Source organism: Eschrichtius robustus, chromosome 8, assembly GCF_028021215.1.
Source record: "Eschrichtius robustus isolate mEscRob2 chromosome 8, mEscRob2.pri, whole genome shotgun sequence".
In the NCBI taxonomy this organism is placed as follows: domain Eukaryota; kingdom Metazoa; phylum Chordata; class Mammalia; order Artiodactyla; family Eschrichtiidae; genus Eschrichtius; species Eschrichtius robustus.
The window spans coordinates 2287380-2302395 of record NC_090831.1 but is presented as its reverse complement, the minus strand read 5'-3'; the positions used below and the strand labels follow the sequence as shown (position 1 = coordinate 2302395).

The 15016-nt window shown below is 35.4% G+C and overlaps 1 protein-coding gene across 1 annotated transcript in view; it reads left to right on the top strand.

Annotated features, from left to right (window-relative positions):
- Positions 1 to 15016, top strand: part of ZPBP (zona pellucida binding protein) — a 94723-nt gene that overhangs the window by 51202 nt on the left and 28505 nt on the right. Inside the window, exon 7 of the mRNA XM_068550132.1 lies at positions 6139 to 6316. Within this exon, the coding sequence (XP_068406233.1) occupies positions 6139 to 6316 (178 nt within the window). The remainder of the gene's footprint in view (positions 1 to 6138; positions 6317 to 15016) is intronic.

The window sequence follows — 15016 nt, the reverse complement described above, 5'->3', positions numbered from 1 at the left end:
TCTTTTTGTTTCTCGGACTGGATAATTTCAAATGATCTGTCTTTTAATTCATTGATTCTTTTCTATGCTTGATTGAGTCAACCTCTGAAGCTCTATTGAATTTTTAAGTCCAATCACTGTATTTTTCAAACTAGAATTTCTGTTTGGTTCTTTTTTATGGTTTGTATCTCTTTGTTGTACTTCTTGGGTTTTGTGTGTATGTATGTGTTTGTGTGTGCACACACATGCACGTGTGCACCTTGTTTTCTTGATTTTGTCTGTGTTTTCTTGTAGTTTACTGAGTTTCTTTAAGATTATATTGAATTCTTTTTAGGTGATTCATAGATCTTCATATCTTTGGCCTTTGTAGCTGGTTATTGGAGCTTTTTGTTGTTGTTGTTCTTTTATGGTGTCATGTTTTATTGATTCTTTGTGATCCTGGTATGCTGGAATTGGTGCCTGTGCTTTTAAAGAAGAGTTTCCTCTTCTAATCTTTATGGTCTGGCTTCAGGAGAGAATGACCTTTACCAGACTAGAGTTTCTAGGAGTCTCTCTTATCTTTCTTATGGCTACACCTCCTCAAGTCTTGCTTTTTCCTGGGGTGGATGTCTTAGAATTATTTCTTCTCTCAATCCTACAGAGCCATGTCAGGTTATGAGAGTCACATCAGGTGCTAAGAGCAAACCACTCCTTTTTCCTGAGGGCAGTGCCTGAAATGCCAAGGCTTTTTATGCATCTTCCATTTCTTTCCCTCCCTCCTAAAGGGGATGTCTTGGAGTTTGCTCCTTCTCTGTAGTCTGCAGAGTCATGCCAAGTGCCCCAAGAGTCACCTTTCTCTTTTCCCCAGGGCAGTGCCCTTGCTTCTGAGCCATGGGTTGCAAGCTCCATCTCTCCTCCTTTCTCCTGAAGGAACAGTCTCAGGGTTGTGTGCCTTCACCAAATTTTGCAGAGTTTAACTTGCTGCAGGCTTCCATACCGCCTGCTTAGATCTGTGTGCCAGCTGTCAGGGCACACATGCCAGGTGCCATGAGTTTCCACCCCTTTTCTTTGTTCTCAGCTTTCTCTAAATGATTCGGCCATGCTAATTTCCTCAGAGTTCTAGGTGCAGTAAGAGAGAAGCAGACCTCCAGAAGGAGTCCGCATGGGAAGTGACCCCAAGCTTGGGAAAGCCAAACCTTCACGTTGCATTTTCCTTCCCCTGAGGGAGAAGTTGTGGTCTAGAGGGGTCTCTCTGGGTGCTGAGTTTTGGTGACCTGGGAAAGTGGTGATGCAGTCAAAGTGAAACAGTTTCTCCTACCATTTTCAGTGTGTCTGATCTTGGGTTTTGTGGTCCCTGGGGGTGCTGGAACATTTCTACTATATTCAGGAGTTCCTAAAAAGTATTTTCATCCCTGAATCGTTGTCAAATCTGTGTTTTTGTGCAGTGAAGACTGGAATCTCCTATTCTGCCATGTGGCTGACAGCATTCCTTTTGGATATAGTTAACAATCCAGCTAACAAATCAAGTTAATAATCCCTGCCTCTTAATTAGAATATTTAGACCAATTACATGTAATTTAATTATCAATGATTTGGATTTAAATCGACCATTTTTCCACTTTTTTCTATTTGTCCCATCTCTTGTAAGTTTTTCCTTTTATTCTTTCTTTTGGATGATTGTGCCTTTTAAAGAATGATACTGTTTTATAGTCTTGCTCATTGCTTTATTGTTTTCAAATCATACTGCTGATTTATGTGGATGGGTTTTTATCATTCTGTTATATATCATTTAACCTGGTTTTCTATTCTTCTGGTTTTGCTCCTTCCCTATCTTCTTTGGATTGATTAAACTTTTTTTTTAACTGACTTTTTTCTTGTTATATTTTTTTTCACTCTTTTTCTGGATTTGTTTAAAATTTTAAGGTATTCTTCGTAGCAGAACCAAAACTTACTTAGTTTATATACCTTCCAAAAGAGTACAAAAGCCTTAAAGACCTTTAACTGTTATGACCTGTTTTCATCTTTCAAGGTTTTGTTTTCTAGTACTCTAGTTTTTTTTTTTTTTAATTTTTCACTTATTATTAAGATTGTTTCAGAATGTCAGTGTCTGTTTAGATTTACCCACAGTTTTATCCATTTCTTTGCTTACGATTTCTTCTTGCATCTCAGTCTTTCCGTATCATGTATTTTTCCTTCTTCCTATATTTATTGTTCCACTGAAATCTGAGGATTCATTACTTTGATCAGTTCTGGAAATTTTTTCTGCCAGAACATCTTTGAAAATTACCTGTTGCCCCATTTGCTTCTCTTGAACTCCCATTTACTATGTTTCAGGTTATCTCATTGATTTCTCCACCTCTCTCTTACTTTTTTTTCTTTTTTAAAATATGTTCTTCATTGTCAGTAATTTCTTCAATTATTTATTGCATTTAATTGTTCTGGCTCCAGCAAGGCCTAATCTGATGTTCAGTCTGTCCACTGAGTTTTTAATTTCACTCCATTTTTTACTCCCTTCATTAATTGTAATTTAAGTAGGTAATTTTTCAAATATACTTTCTCTTTTATTGTGATATAAATTTCCTTTCCTGTGTTTTCATACCACTTTTATGTCTTCATGTGTTCTAAGGATACTTCATATCATTTTTTTCTATTTTAGGTCACTGGAGCTCCATTATCTGAATTGCTTGATGGTCTAATTTGGCAGTTTGTTGACCCCACTGTTGTTTCTTAGTTCATCCTCTGCTACATAATTCTGGCTGATAAGTCATGTTTGTCAGTCCTTTATCAGTAGCTGTAGCCCCTTTGGCTTAGGTTGTGTGTGTTTTTCTGTAAAGTTACTATGTTTGCTTTTGCCTAATGTTCCATGGTTGTTCTCAATCAAAGCCAAATTTTTATGTTAATTTCTGACTTGGGTATCTTGTACCACACAGAAAGTACAACAAAACCCCACACCCACTTTGAAAGCAAACCATCGTGTAGGAATTCACAGAGGAGTTTTGCTTTCCCCCATCCCTCCACTCCATCACCCCCTCCTGCTGCCCCCTCCCTACCCTATTGAGAGGCTTTCTTGTTATTTCCCTTTTGTAATTGAATTTCTTTTCCTGCTCCACTGTTTTACTTAGAGTCTTTCTTGGTTGTTTATTTTGTTTGTTTTTAACAGCTTTAAGCCTTTTTTCCTTAGCTCTTTTGTTTGTTAAATTATAACACTCTGGAATACTCAGATTGGCATGAAATGAAATAGGGACTTAGCTAATATTAGGTTTGTAATTTTCATTTTTAGCACCTTTCTGTCTTTCTTTCTGTCTCTCCCTGTCTTCCTTTTTTCCTTTCTACTTTTTTCTTCCTCTCTTATTGTTGAAATATAAGTACACAATATCTTTGCTGTGTTATGTTCAGTTAGGTGATTTTTAGCAGGGTGATTTTTCAGACTATCTAGTGCACCATATGGTTGGAAATGTGAATTCTTTTTCTGTATTTTTAAATGTCATTTCTCTCCTCTCACTCCTATCTTATCTGCTTGCTTTTTTCAATTAGAAATATACTACTTTAAAAAACTTTAATATGACAGTTTAAATCTCTAATAATTTCAAAACCTAAATTATAATTTATCTTTAATCTTTCTTCTAAAAAATCTGGTTTTCTAATACAGGTTTCATTTCTTGTGGAGCAACTACCATTTCAGTGACAATGCTGAGTGAAGAGTCGATTCTTTTGTCTTTTGCTTCAGGACTGAAGTAGACTACATTGCAAAGTTAAATTTTTCTTTATTCTAAAGTTCTGGGATTCATTATGCTTCTTAGGGGTGGATTCCAACTTTCATAGAATTCAAACTATTATATAACCCTTTACTTTCTTCCTCTTCCCTTTGGCTCTGCTTCGAAACTGAGCTTTATCTCATAGTTCTCTGCCTGCTTTACTGATATGAGTGAGTGTACATTATCCATGTTGGTGTTCCTACCACGAGAGGGACAACTTTGTGTTTTTGTTTTAAAATTTTTCGACAGTTCTTCATTGGGATGTTGTCCTGTAAGATCCGGACACCCTACCTCTCATTTGCTCACTGAGCACTGAGATCACCAGTCTTTTCTATGCAAATTCACAATTCTTTCCATTTCATCCAAGATACTGTAAGCCTCTCCTTTTTTGTTTTTTTGGGGTTTTTTTTGGCTTTTTAATTCCAGCCCCATTTGATGACTATAGTCATTTTTCAAAGAGATTCCCCAAATATAGGTGTTAACCAAAGGTTTCCAACGGACTCTATCTTAAAAGTGTTTTGTCCATAACACCTGGTACATAATGAATTCTCCCCTCATGGATACTGGAGCTCCAATTCAACTCTGGTCGTGTATAATGTATGACATTTTTTGCCTATCCTAGGACTCCCATCGCTTGCTGGGCTAATGTAGAGCACATATTAAGCCTTTCTAGTCGCCTTTTTCAGTACCTAATGTGGCATGATCAGTTGAGCAGATTATGGTATTTAAAGTAAGCTGTTCAACTTCTCCATGCAGAAGTTTATATAGTTTACAAACTGCTTACTGTTGAAGTGGTAATGATTTCTTGTTCTAGTCTTGTAATCAATAACCAATAATTATAGAACATATTCCTTCCATATATGCTTAATAATTCTATAAAATTTGGGGGTGGGTTGGTGAAGGGAGGAGTAGCTTGGGCCAGGCAATCTGATGTTTATTCAGTTGTATTAATTCTTTGTATCTTAAACCAGGTGATTAATCTATGAAGAATTTCTATAATTATGGTTTGTTCTTATGTCATCCAAATTTGTCCAAAAATTTTTACTTTAAAATCTTTAATCTTTACCCAACTCAGAGAATTCTTCAGTTTCACACTTTGTTTGGTACAAATAACTAACCCCATGTCAACCATCAACATACTCATTATTTTAAAAAAATTTAGTCAATGATTCAAATAATTTCTTGCCTTCTTTCCATTTTTATCAAATAAGAGATTTATCCTCATTCTCCTTCTTAGAAAGAAAACAGGAAACAGGAATCTGATTTACATGATAATTTTTGTTCTTGTCAGGTTTTGTGAGGTATAGTTTGATTGTTTTTTTTTTCTTCTTTTTTTCTCCTGCATAGAGTGCCAGGAAGCCAAGTGATTATGATCATGTCTCCTGATACTTTTATTTGTAGTCTTGCATTTAAATATAGTTAATTGGATACCAGATTTGTAGCTAATTAATTCATAAGCACTTCCTTAACCAAAATTGTAAATAGCAGCAAATTTGACAGAATTTATTAGAAGTACAAGAAAACCATTTAGACTGTAAAAATATAGTAATTCAGTAATAGAATGAGTTGAATGCAGTATATTGAAAAACACTTTTACAATTATTTATAGAAATTTTCATCGGAGGGGTGTAATTTGTAAGGTATCTGGAGAAGTCAGTAGATTGAGATGCACCATTAGTGGTTATAGATGAGCACGATTTCATTTACCCCTGCTCCTGACTACATGAGAGGTGCAGGTGAGCATAGGAGAACTTAGCAGAACTAACTAGCTTGTCGAGGGTGTGAACTCATGACCATACCTCATGCTTTACCACGTAAGGCTTACCAGCCACTGAAAAGTATAAGCCTCTTGTTACTTTTAGGAGTCAAGCCAGAATAATTACTACAAGTAAAAAGGTAATTAATTATAGATCAGAATTATGCCTTAATTATTTTGTAAATTTGATTTTTGAAACAGAGCTAGAAGTTTTAACATGTGCTGTATTCCATCTTTAAACCTAATTTTTCTTTATTTACACAGTGGAACAGATGTCTCAGGATATGCTTCTTAAAGATTCTTAAAGTACATTTCTTTAAGAACATTTAATTGTTAGAGTACCTTTCTGAAAGTACATTTAATTTCAAAGAGCTGTCTTGTTTTTGCTCTTAAGCCCATCCATATATTATTCAAAACCAAAGGGACCAAAAAGTTTGGTTATATATTGAAATATTTTCATTGTGTTGTATATGGAAGTACATTTAGAAATATTTGAGGTTTATAGGTGATATCTTTTCAGTTTTACAGGTGTTATTTATATTCTATGAATTCAAGAAAAAATAAGGACCTTGAGAATTTGTTTCCCCTGCTTCTAAATACATAAGCGTCCTTATTTGTTCTAAAATTACATTTATGTGATAATTTTTTCATACTGTATTTCTATTTCAGGCTAAAAATCTCATAGAGAGATTTTTTAATCAACAAGTGGAAGTTCTGGGCAGACGTGCAGAGCCGTTGCCTGAGATATACTACATTGAAGGTACTCTCCAAATGGTTTGGATTAATCGCTGCTTCCCAGGGTATGGAATGAATATCCTGAAACACCCAAAATGTCCTGAGTGCTGTGGTATGTAATGAACTATGACTTTATGGTTTATACGTATGAAAATTCACTTGTCTTCATTATGCCTAAGTGAATGTCTATCACTTATTTTTACTATCATTTAGGTTTGAAGTAGTGTGTTTGAAAAGACTATGTCAATTTGAAGATTTAAAAGAAAAAGACCAACTTAATTCTGGCCTTGTTTTAATACTAGAGTGAAGAGGGGTTGGGGTGTTAGGCAGTTGTCTGGGAGGAAGCACAAATACTAGTTATGAGACACCTAGAGTTACTTATCTTAACAGCCAAAATATATTTTAGAATCAATTTTTGAAGAGTTTACATTTGTATAGTCTGGTTTAGGTAACTTTTTAATTTTTTTAAAAGTAAGTATATGAGTTGCTTTATTACGAGTTGTTCCTTCTGACCGTTGATCCTAGCACTAAAGGATCTGAGCAGCTATCTGGCTTCCCCATCTTTGTGCTCATTATAGGACTGTCTGTAGAGGGTGTTTAGGATGAGGACGTGGGTTCACAGTCTCTGAATTTCCATCTGCAGCTGTGGAGTGAGCCAATTAACCTTCAGTCTTGAAAGACTTTCTAACATAAATATCACTACATTAGTGCCATTGTTTGAGTCTTCTCTGTTCTTCCCTCTTTTCTACTATCTTATGTTAGATTAAAAACCTTTTCATATGGTAGAGCACTAAATATTATTTTTGCTTTGCTTTATTTAACTTGGTTAGATTTTGCTTTACTTTTTCATAATTTTGTTTTTGTTTAAGGATATGAAATTTGACAAAATGTACTGAAAATTTATCTCAGGAAATACAATACAAATTTAACAAATAAAGCACTTACAAATGCCAACCTTGTGACTGTTTTGATAATCTGTGATTACGCATATCACGCTAGAGCACAGAAAATGATGAAGAAAAGCCTGGCAATGCCAAACAGTGAGACCAAAACTTAGTAGTTTAGCTGTCTGTTAAATACATTTATATTGTCTGTCAATAAAGCCTTAAGACAAACTAAAAATTTTAAATAGTTGCATCTCATTAATTCTAAGAATTTTGAAATAAACATAGCTCTTTCAGTTGAAATGATAGGTTTCATCATAATGATGAAATTATTATGAATAATAATTTTATCATTGGAGTTTTTTTGTGTTTATAGAAGTTCAGATAACACAATTTTCAGGTACTCTAATTTTACCATGTAATTATAACATTCAAGTTATTATATGCTGTACTATTTGATCAAGTTCATTAAGCAACTCTTTTATTCCTGACAACAAACACCATGGGAAGTATATAATAAAACTGTTATATAAATCTCCAAAATGTTTTCTGCATCTAAAATACTGCTTTGCTCTCCCAAATATATGTCTTGGCCCACAGAGCTTAGAGATACAGGAGATGCATCCAGGAAACAATTAGAGAACAAGAGACCACCAAACTACAGGGAAGAGAATAGAAAGGAGATTATATAAAGCAAACTAAGTTAGAGATAGGATGAATCTCTATATAGGATTAATATAATTGAAAAAAAGGCTTTCTGAGTGATTTGAGACTTGAGGTAAGACTTTGAAGATACAGGCTTAGCAAGGACCACCCAAGCAAGGGCATGACTGAGTGTCAGATTTCTGGGGGAATTTTGCTTGACAGGGACTAGAGGATTAGTATCAGAAGAGCTGTGGGGAATGACAGGCTTTGAAAGCAAAGTGGGAGAGTTCAAATTTAATGTGGCAATAAGAGTCATATCTTTGCATAGAGGAGAGAAATAACATTTATTTTTTGAATTTTATGGGATCATTATCATTGCTCAGTATACTTACCAAGTAATGATTTGCTGTATCTCAGTTTGTGTTGTTCTATGGTAAATAAATATTTTAATTTAGAATTACCTTTGTGCTATTATCATCTCTGTTCGATTACTTAAGCGAGACTGCGCTCCTTTTTTGCACAGAACTCATTAAATATAATGTGACCTTCAGGTCCCCATCATATACAGTCATTTTTACAGAATTTTTACAGTGATTAATACAGTCTATATTACAGAAGGCTATCACTCTAAAAATTTTAAAGAGCACATACTCCCCAAAAAACATTTATATCATTCTCCAAATTGGTAGGCACTATAAAATATAACAGTAGTTACAAGACAAAATTAACATATTAAATGAACTTATCCATTCAAGTGTGAAATGGAATACTAGATAGAAGCACATAAAACATATGAGATGCTTTGTAAAGTGACTTAACTTCCAAAATGAAGACACACCAAGTTTATGTTCAGCAAAGATTGAGATAAGCATGTCTATTATGTGAGGGAAGTTTATGTACTTTCTCAGCAGCTGGTAAAGTAAACGGTGACGTTTTCTTCTTTTTTGGATATCTTTACTCATTTAATCTTTATGTCTAGATCACAGATAAAGATCGTTTGCTTATAAACCTAGAGACTTAACATTTCTACCTGTATTATATTTCTCATTTCTAGTTAATTTAGCATTTTAAATTGATTTTCACTGAAAGTATTTCTTTACACATTTATCATTGCTTACTATATGCATCATTTTGTCAATCATTTTGACACTGAATAATGAAAAAGTTCTAATTTGTGAATTATAGATGTCTCATAATTTCATAAATTATATCATAAAGATACTACAACCAAAGACCAGCTAGAATATTATATTGTTTCTTATAGAATTTTTTAAAACACAGATTCTAAAATATGTTTTACTGTGTAATTTCTGTAGTTTCTATTATTTTGTAAGACTGTATATTTTGCTTTCCTTTTTATTTTATTCCTATTTAAGCTCATCAAATAACATTTTTTTTGATATAATATCCCACTCCTCCTTCTTCTTCCTCTTTAAACTATGGCACTGTCTCAAAGTTACCTGAAGACCTTCTCAATAATATATCCAAGGTGTGGGAGCCACACATTTACGTTTATAAGCATCCTGGGTGATTTGATGGACATGAAAGTTTGAGTCTCTTGAGTATTGGTGTTGATAAAGTGATACCTAGATAGGACGCCTTTCCTCCTAATGAGGCAGCAGACTGTTTTTCATTGAATGTTTTGGATGAATGTATAGCTCACTAATAGTTTATGCAGCACTGTTGTTTTCTGTTGCTTTCTTTATAAATAAGGTTTTCTGTTGCACATCCAAAGCTTTGGGGAGTCCCAGGAAACTTAAGCAAGGAGCTCTTTCATGGTGATACAGTGTTTGTGTTAGTACTTAGAAATAATTAGGTTACAGGTTAAACATCTTGAGATAATTTTATTAATAAAGTGTACTTTTGTAATTTAATTATGCAGTGAAAGTGAATTGTTTAGTAGATACAATTGTTTTTAATAAGGTGTTTTAGACTCTAAAAATTTATCCTGCTCAGACATGCAACCATGAACTCTTGTTTTAATTTTACATCTAAGGACCAAAAAAAATGATAACAAAAAATATGCCATCAACAAAGCAGACTTTAAGGCAAGAAGTCTTACTAGTTACACAGGCATTAAGTAATGATGAAAGGATAAGTCTAACAAGAAGAGGTGAAAATAAAATATTTCTAAATCTGTGAGGACTTAACGTAGGTCTGAAATACACAAAACAAAAATTGTCAGGTAATACTGGCATATAAAACCATATAGAAAAAATTAAGATTGGACCCAGCTAAAAATTCACTTCCAGATGTATTACAGACATATATACATAAAGAACTGTAAATGTTTTAGAATATAACAAGAAAATATCATGTCTTCAGCATCAGAAAAAGATTTCCAGAAAAACACCCCAAAAACACTAACTTTAATAAAAAAAGATTTTGTCTACATAAAAATTGAGTGCTTATCAAAAGATACTGCAAAGAGAGAAAATATAATCTACAGAATGGGAAAATTGTTTATAGTGGATATAACCAACAAAAGACTAGGATATATAAAGAACCCATAGAAAACATTTTTTTTTTAAGTTATAATAGTTAACATTTATTGACCACTTATCAGTTTCTATTTTTTTTTTTTTTAGAGTATTAGTCATTTTTTATTTTTTATTTATTTATTTATGGCTGTGTTGGGTCTTCTTTTCTGTGCGAGGGCTTTCTCTAGTTGTGGCAGGCGGGGGCCACTCTTCATCGCGGTGCACGGGCCTCTCACTATCGTGGCCTCTCTTGCTGCGGAGCACAGGCTCCAGACGCGCAGGCTCAGCAATTGTGGCTCACGGGCCCAGTTACTCTGGGCATGTGGGATCTTCCCAGACCAGGGCTCGAACCCATGTCCCCTGCATCGACAGGCAGATCCTCAACCACTGCGCCACCAGGGAAGCCCAGAAAACATTTTTTAAAAAGACGAAACAATTTTGAAAAATGGGAAAATATTTGAACAAGTAATTCACAAAAGAGTAATTCCAAATAGTCAATGGATCCATGAAAATATGTTCAACCTTTTTGTAATCAGGGAAATGTAAATTAAAAACAAAATGAGCTCCTACTACGCAACTATCAGGTGGGCAAAAAATAGTCTCAATACACTAGGTATTCAGAAAAATGTGTCGTCTCAGAGCAGCATACACTGCCTGGGTGAGTATAAATCTTGCCCCTTGGGCAACAGTTTGGCATTATTGTAAACATGATGATGCACATACTCTATGATCTAGCATTTGACTCTCAGGGAAATTTCCTCTCAGCATATTTTCTCATAGTCCCAAACTAGAGACAACCCAAATGTCTATTCATAGTAAAATGTACAAATAAACAGTGATGTATTCATACAATGGAACGGCTATAATTGGTGAATGGGAATTACAACCACATGAATACATTTTATAAACATAACTTGTGGAAAAGAAGCTAAGCACAATGGAATCCATGTAATTTAGGCATAGCTAAACTCTGTTTTATAGAGATTTATTTGTGAATGCTGAAAGCTAAAACCATAGTGCAATCCAAGGAAATTATCACCATGACACAGAAGAAGACTAGTGCTGACTTGTGAAGGGGAAGGAGTGTGAGTGGGTGGGACATAGGCAGAGTGTTAAGGGGTGGCAGATTTCTACGTTATGGCCTCAGTTGTTTCTAGACAGGTTTTCTATGCAAGCGTTCGTTATACTGTACATTTATGTCTTATTTTTTCTATGTGTTAGATTTTATAATAAAAAGGTAAAAAATTAAAATTTTCCCTTAAAGCTTGAACACCATTGTTAACAACACTAAAGGCACGCTAAGGAAAAATAATAAGTGCTTTCTTTCTCTAATAATTCGAATCTATCATTTGTGTATAGTATCACCTGATTTTTGTCTTCATAAATTTATAATTTTAATAGAGCTATCAATAAATGGTTCAGTGGGAATAATGAAATTATAATGACTTTTTTTCTGTTAACCATTAAGTTGTAAATATCATTCCATATTACTCTACTGTCTTCTTATTACTTTTATTTGTTAAAAATGACCAAGTAATCATAGGAATTATGTTTAAACATTTTGTTTATGTTGGAATTTAGATTATTTCCTATTTTAATTATTATAGTAAATGTTATTTACAAGAATACTTAACCAGCTTTTATTTTTTGAGTATTTCCTTGTATAAATTTACAGAAATGTGAGTAATAATCTTAAATAATGGGCATTTTGAGTTTTCACATTTTTGGTGTGTTATTTTAACAGTTCAAAATGTTCACACTATCTTAACCTCTCTCACAATGTATGTGTAACTACAGATATTTTCGAATGTCCTCTAATTGCTTCTGAGCATGACTTTTCAAAAATTACAAAGCAAAATTTTATAGCCGTATAGAGTGAAGACTGTATCTCTCACCCTGCTACGTTCTGCTTAGACTGACATCCTTATCTGGGAGATTTCACAGGTCTGCCTGCCACTCAGGGCTTGTTAACTGGACAACCGTCCATAGCACTTTATAACTGCTCATTCCCTTCTCTCTCCGCCACTGCCTTCCTACAGTTAAATTCTTGTTTAGATCTTTCACCCAAATTCATCTGCTTGTCTTCATTCCCACTGCAGTCATCTTAATTTGGATTCCATTTTCTTGTGCCTGGAATGATTAGTCTTTTCCTAACTGGTATCCCTTTACTTTTTCTCCTTTTCAGTCCATATCTCACATTGCTTCAGATTACACTTGTAAATTCCAAGTGTAATCATCTCATTACTTTAAAACCTACAATAATAAAACCCTGGCTTCATAGCATAACTTACTATACCCTTTGTAAGCCAAATCTTATCTTGAGCAACTAACCCTTTATTGTAACACTGATGCCATTTTTTATATTTTATTCCTCCAGGAAATGTGTTAGAATTCAGAAATACATAGCATGCTTACTAAGTGTCTGGCACTGGGGATACATTGATGAGAGACATGAACAAGTTGCTTCTCTTGTGTTTGTATTTTGTCTGGTCAAGCAGCTTATAAACAAACAGGTGAATAAAGTCATTGCATATGATGATAGGCACAATAACAAGCATTAAACAAGGTGATATGATGCACCCTAGTGTACCTGGCAGGATTTAAACAGTAAACAGGAGGTCTGCTCACTAGTATTTTGAATAGGATTGAATGAAAGTGCCACTGTCAGAGGTCTAGGTAGGGATAAGGGATGTTGAGGCCCTGGGACTATAGCATCTTGAAGCAGCTACCATCCATAGGCTTGAAGAATGAAGATGAGGGAAGAATGAGACAGTGGCCTGTGAGAGCTGGGGAAACAGGGCTGCCTGACACCAGCTGAGCTGTAGGCGCACAGTGAGGCAGCCACTCCATAAAACTGGCAGGAGGCAAGAGGAAGATAAATGTCCTGTCCTGCCGTCCTCTCATGGAGCCTTCCTGTGTCCAGACCCAAAGGAAGGGAACCTGGGTGATGGAGTCTATAGAGGTTAGCTCCAAGAGAGGGAGCAGGGCAGAGAAGGGTGGGTGATGGACCAGGTTTTGGGTTCAATTGGAGACTACCATGGAGAGTGTCTAGGGTGAAACTAGGGGATCCATTAATTGGATTGTCAAGCATGACTTCACTCAGAAAGTGACTCCTGGTACTTCCCTGGCAGTCCAGTGGCTAAGGCCCCGTGCTCCCAATGCAGGGGGCCCAGGTTCGATCCCTGGTCAGGGAACTAGATCCCTCATGCCACGACTAGGAGTTCACATGCTGCAACTACAGATCCTGAATGCCACAACTAAAAGATCCCTCATGCCGCAGCTATAGATCCTGCATGCTGCAACTAAAAGATCCCACATGCCGCAACTAGGACCCGGCTCAGCCAAATATAAATGAATAAATAAATAAATAAATTTGTTTAAAAAAGTGACTCTTGAGTTGAGCCCTGCATGATAAGTGGGAGAAGATTATCCAGAGATTTGTGCACTGAGTTTTCCTGGCAGAGAGAAAACACATACAAAGGCATGACTAAGCATGACATGCTTCAGAGCTGATTACTGGCCACGGCAATAGAAAGTAGATTTAGTATATTTAAGACACAATCAAGAAAAAGTGTTTATGGAATGTAAAAGCAGGAGGAAAGGGAAGAATAAAGAGTGGTTCTTATGTTTAAGCATGAGTAGGTGGTATATACTGAAATCCCAGTTGAATTTTTTTATATTATGTGAAGTTGTCGTCTGATTTTATTTCATGTAGAACGCCCAGTTTCTCAGTAGGATTTATTGAAAAGTTCATCCTTTATCCAGTGCGACATTTAAGTATCTCTAAAGGTAGATATGTTTCTGAGTACTCCTGTTCCACTGATACGTTAGTCTATCCCCAGCAGTCGCACTACTGGGCATATACCCCGAGAAGACCATAATTCAAAAAGTCACATGCACCCCAACGTTCATTGCAGCACTATTTACAATAGCCAGGACATGGAAGCAACCTAAATGCCCATCGACAGATGAATAGATAAAGAAGTTGTGGTACATATATATAATGGAATATTACTCAGACATAAAAGGAAATTAAATTGGGTCATTTGTAGAGATGTGGATGGACCTAGAGTCTGTCATACAGAGTGAAGTAAGTCAGAAAGAGAAAAACAAATATTGTATATTAACGCATATATGTGGAATCTAGAAAAATGGTACAGATGAACCTATTTGCAGGGCAGGAATAGAAACACAGGTGTAGAGAACGGACGTGTGGACATGGGGGGAAGGAGAGGGTGGGATGAATTGGGAGATTAGGTTTGATATAAATACACTACCATGTATAAAATACATAGCTAGTGGGAACCAGCTGTATAGTACAGGGAGTGCAGCTCAGTGCTCTGTGATGACCTAGGTGGGTGGGATGGAGGGTGGTGGGAGGGAGGTCCAAGAGGGAGGGGATATATGTATACATATAGCTGATTCACTTCATTGTACAGTAGAAACTAACACTACAGTGTAAAACAGTTATACTCCAATTAAAAAAAAACAGTTACGACTTTTAATGGGTGTCAATCTCTGATAAGGCATGTCCTTTTGTATTTGGTTGGCCAGAAAGTTCGTTCGGGCTTGTCTGTAACATCTTACAGAAAAACCCAAGCGAACTTTTTGGGCAACCCAATGTTATGAGATCCATTGCCTCTCTATTCAGACTTTTGAATCAGCTTGTCAAGTTCTATAAAAATGGCTGTTGGATTTTGATCGCCACTTCACTGAATCTACAATGCTATTTCGGAGAATTGTCATCCTACCAGTATTGAGTCTTTCAATTCATGAACATGGTGTGTGTGTGTGTGTGCGCGT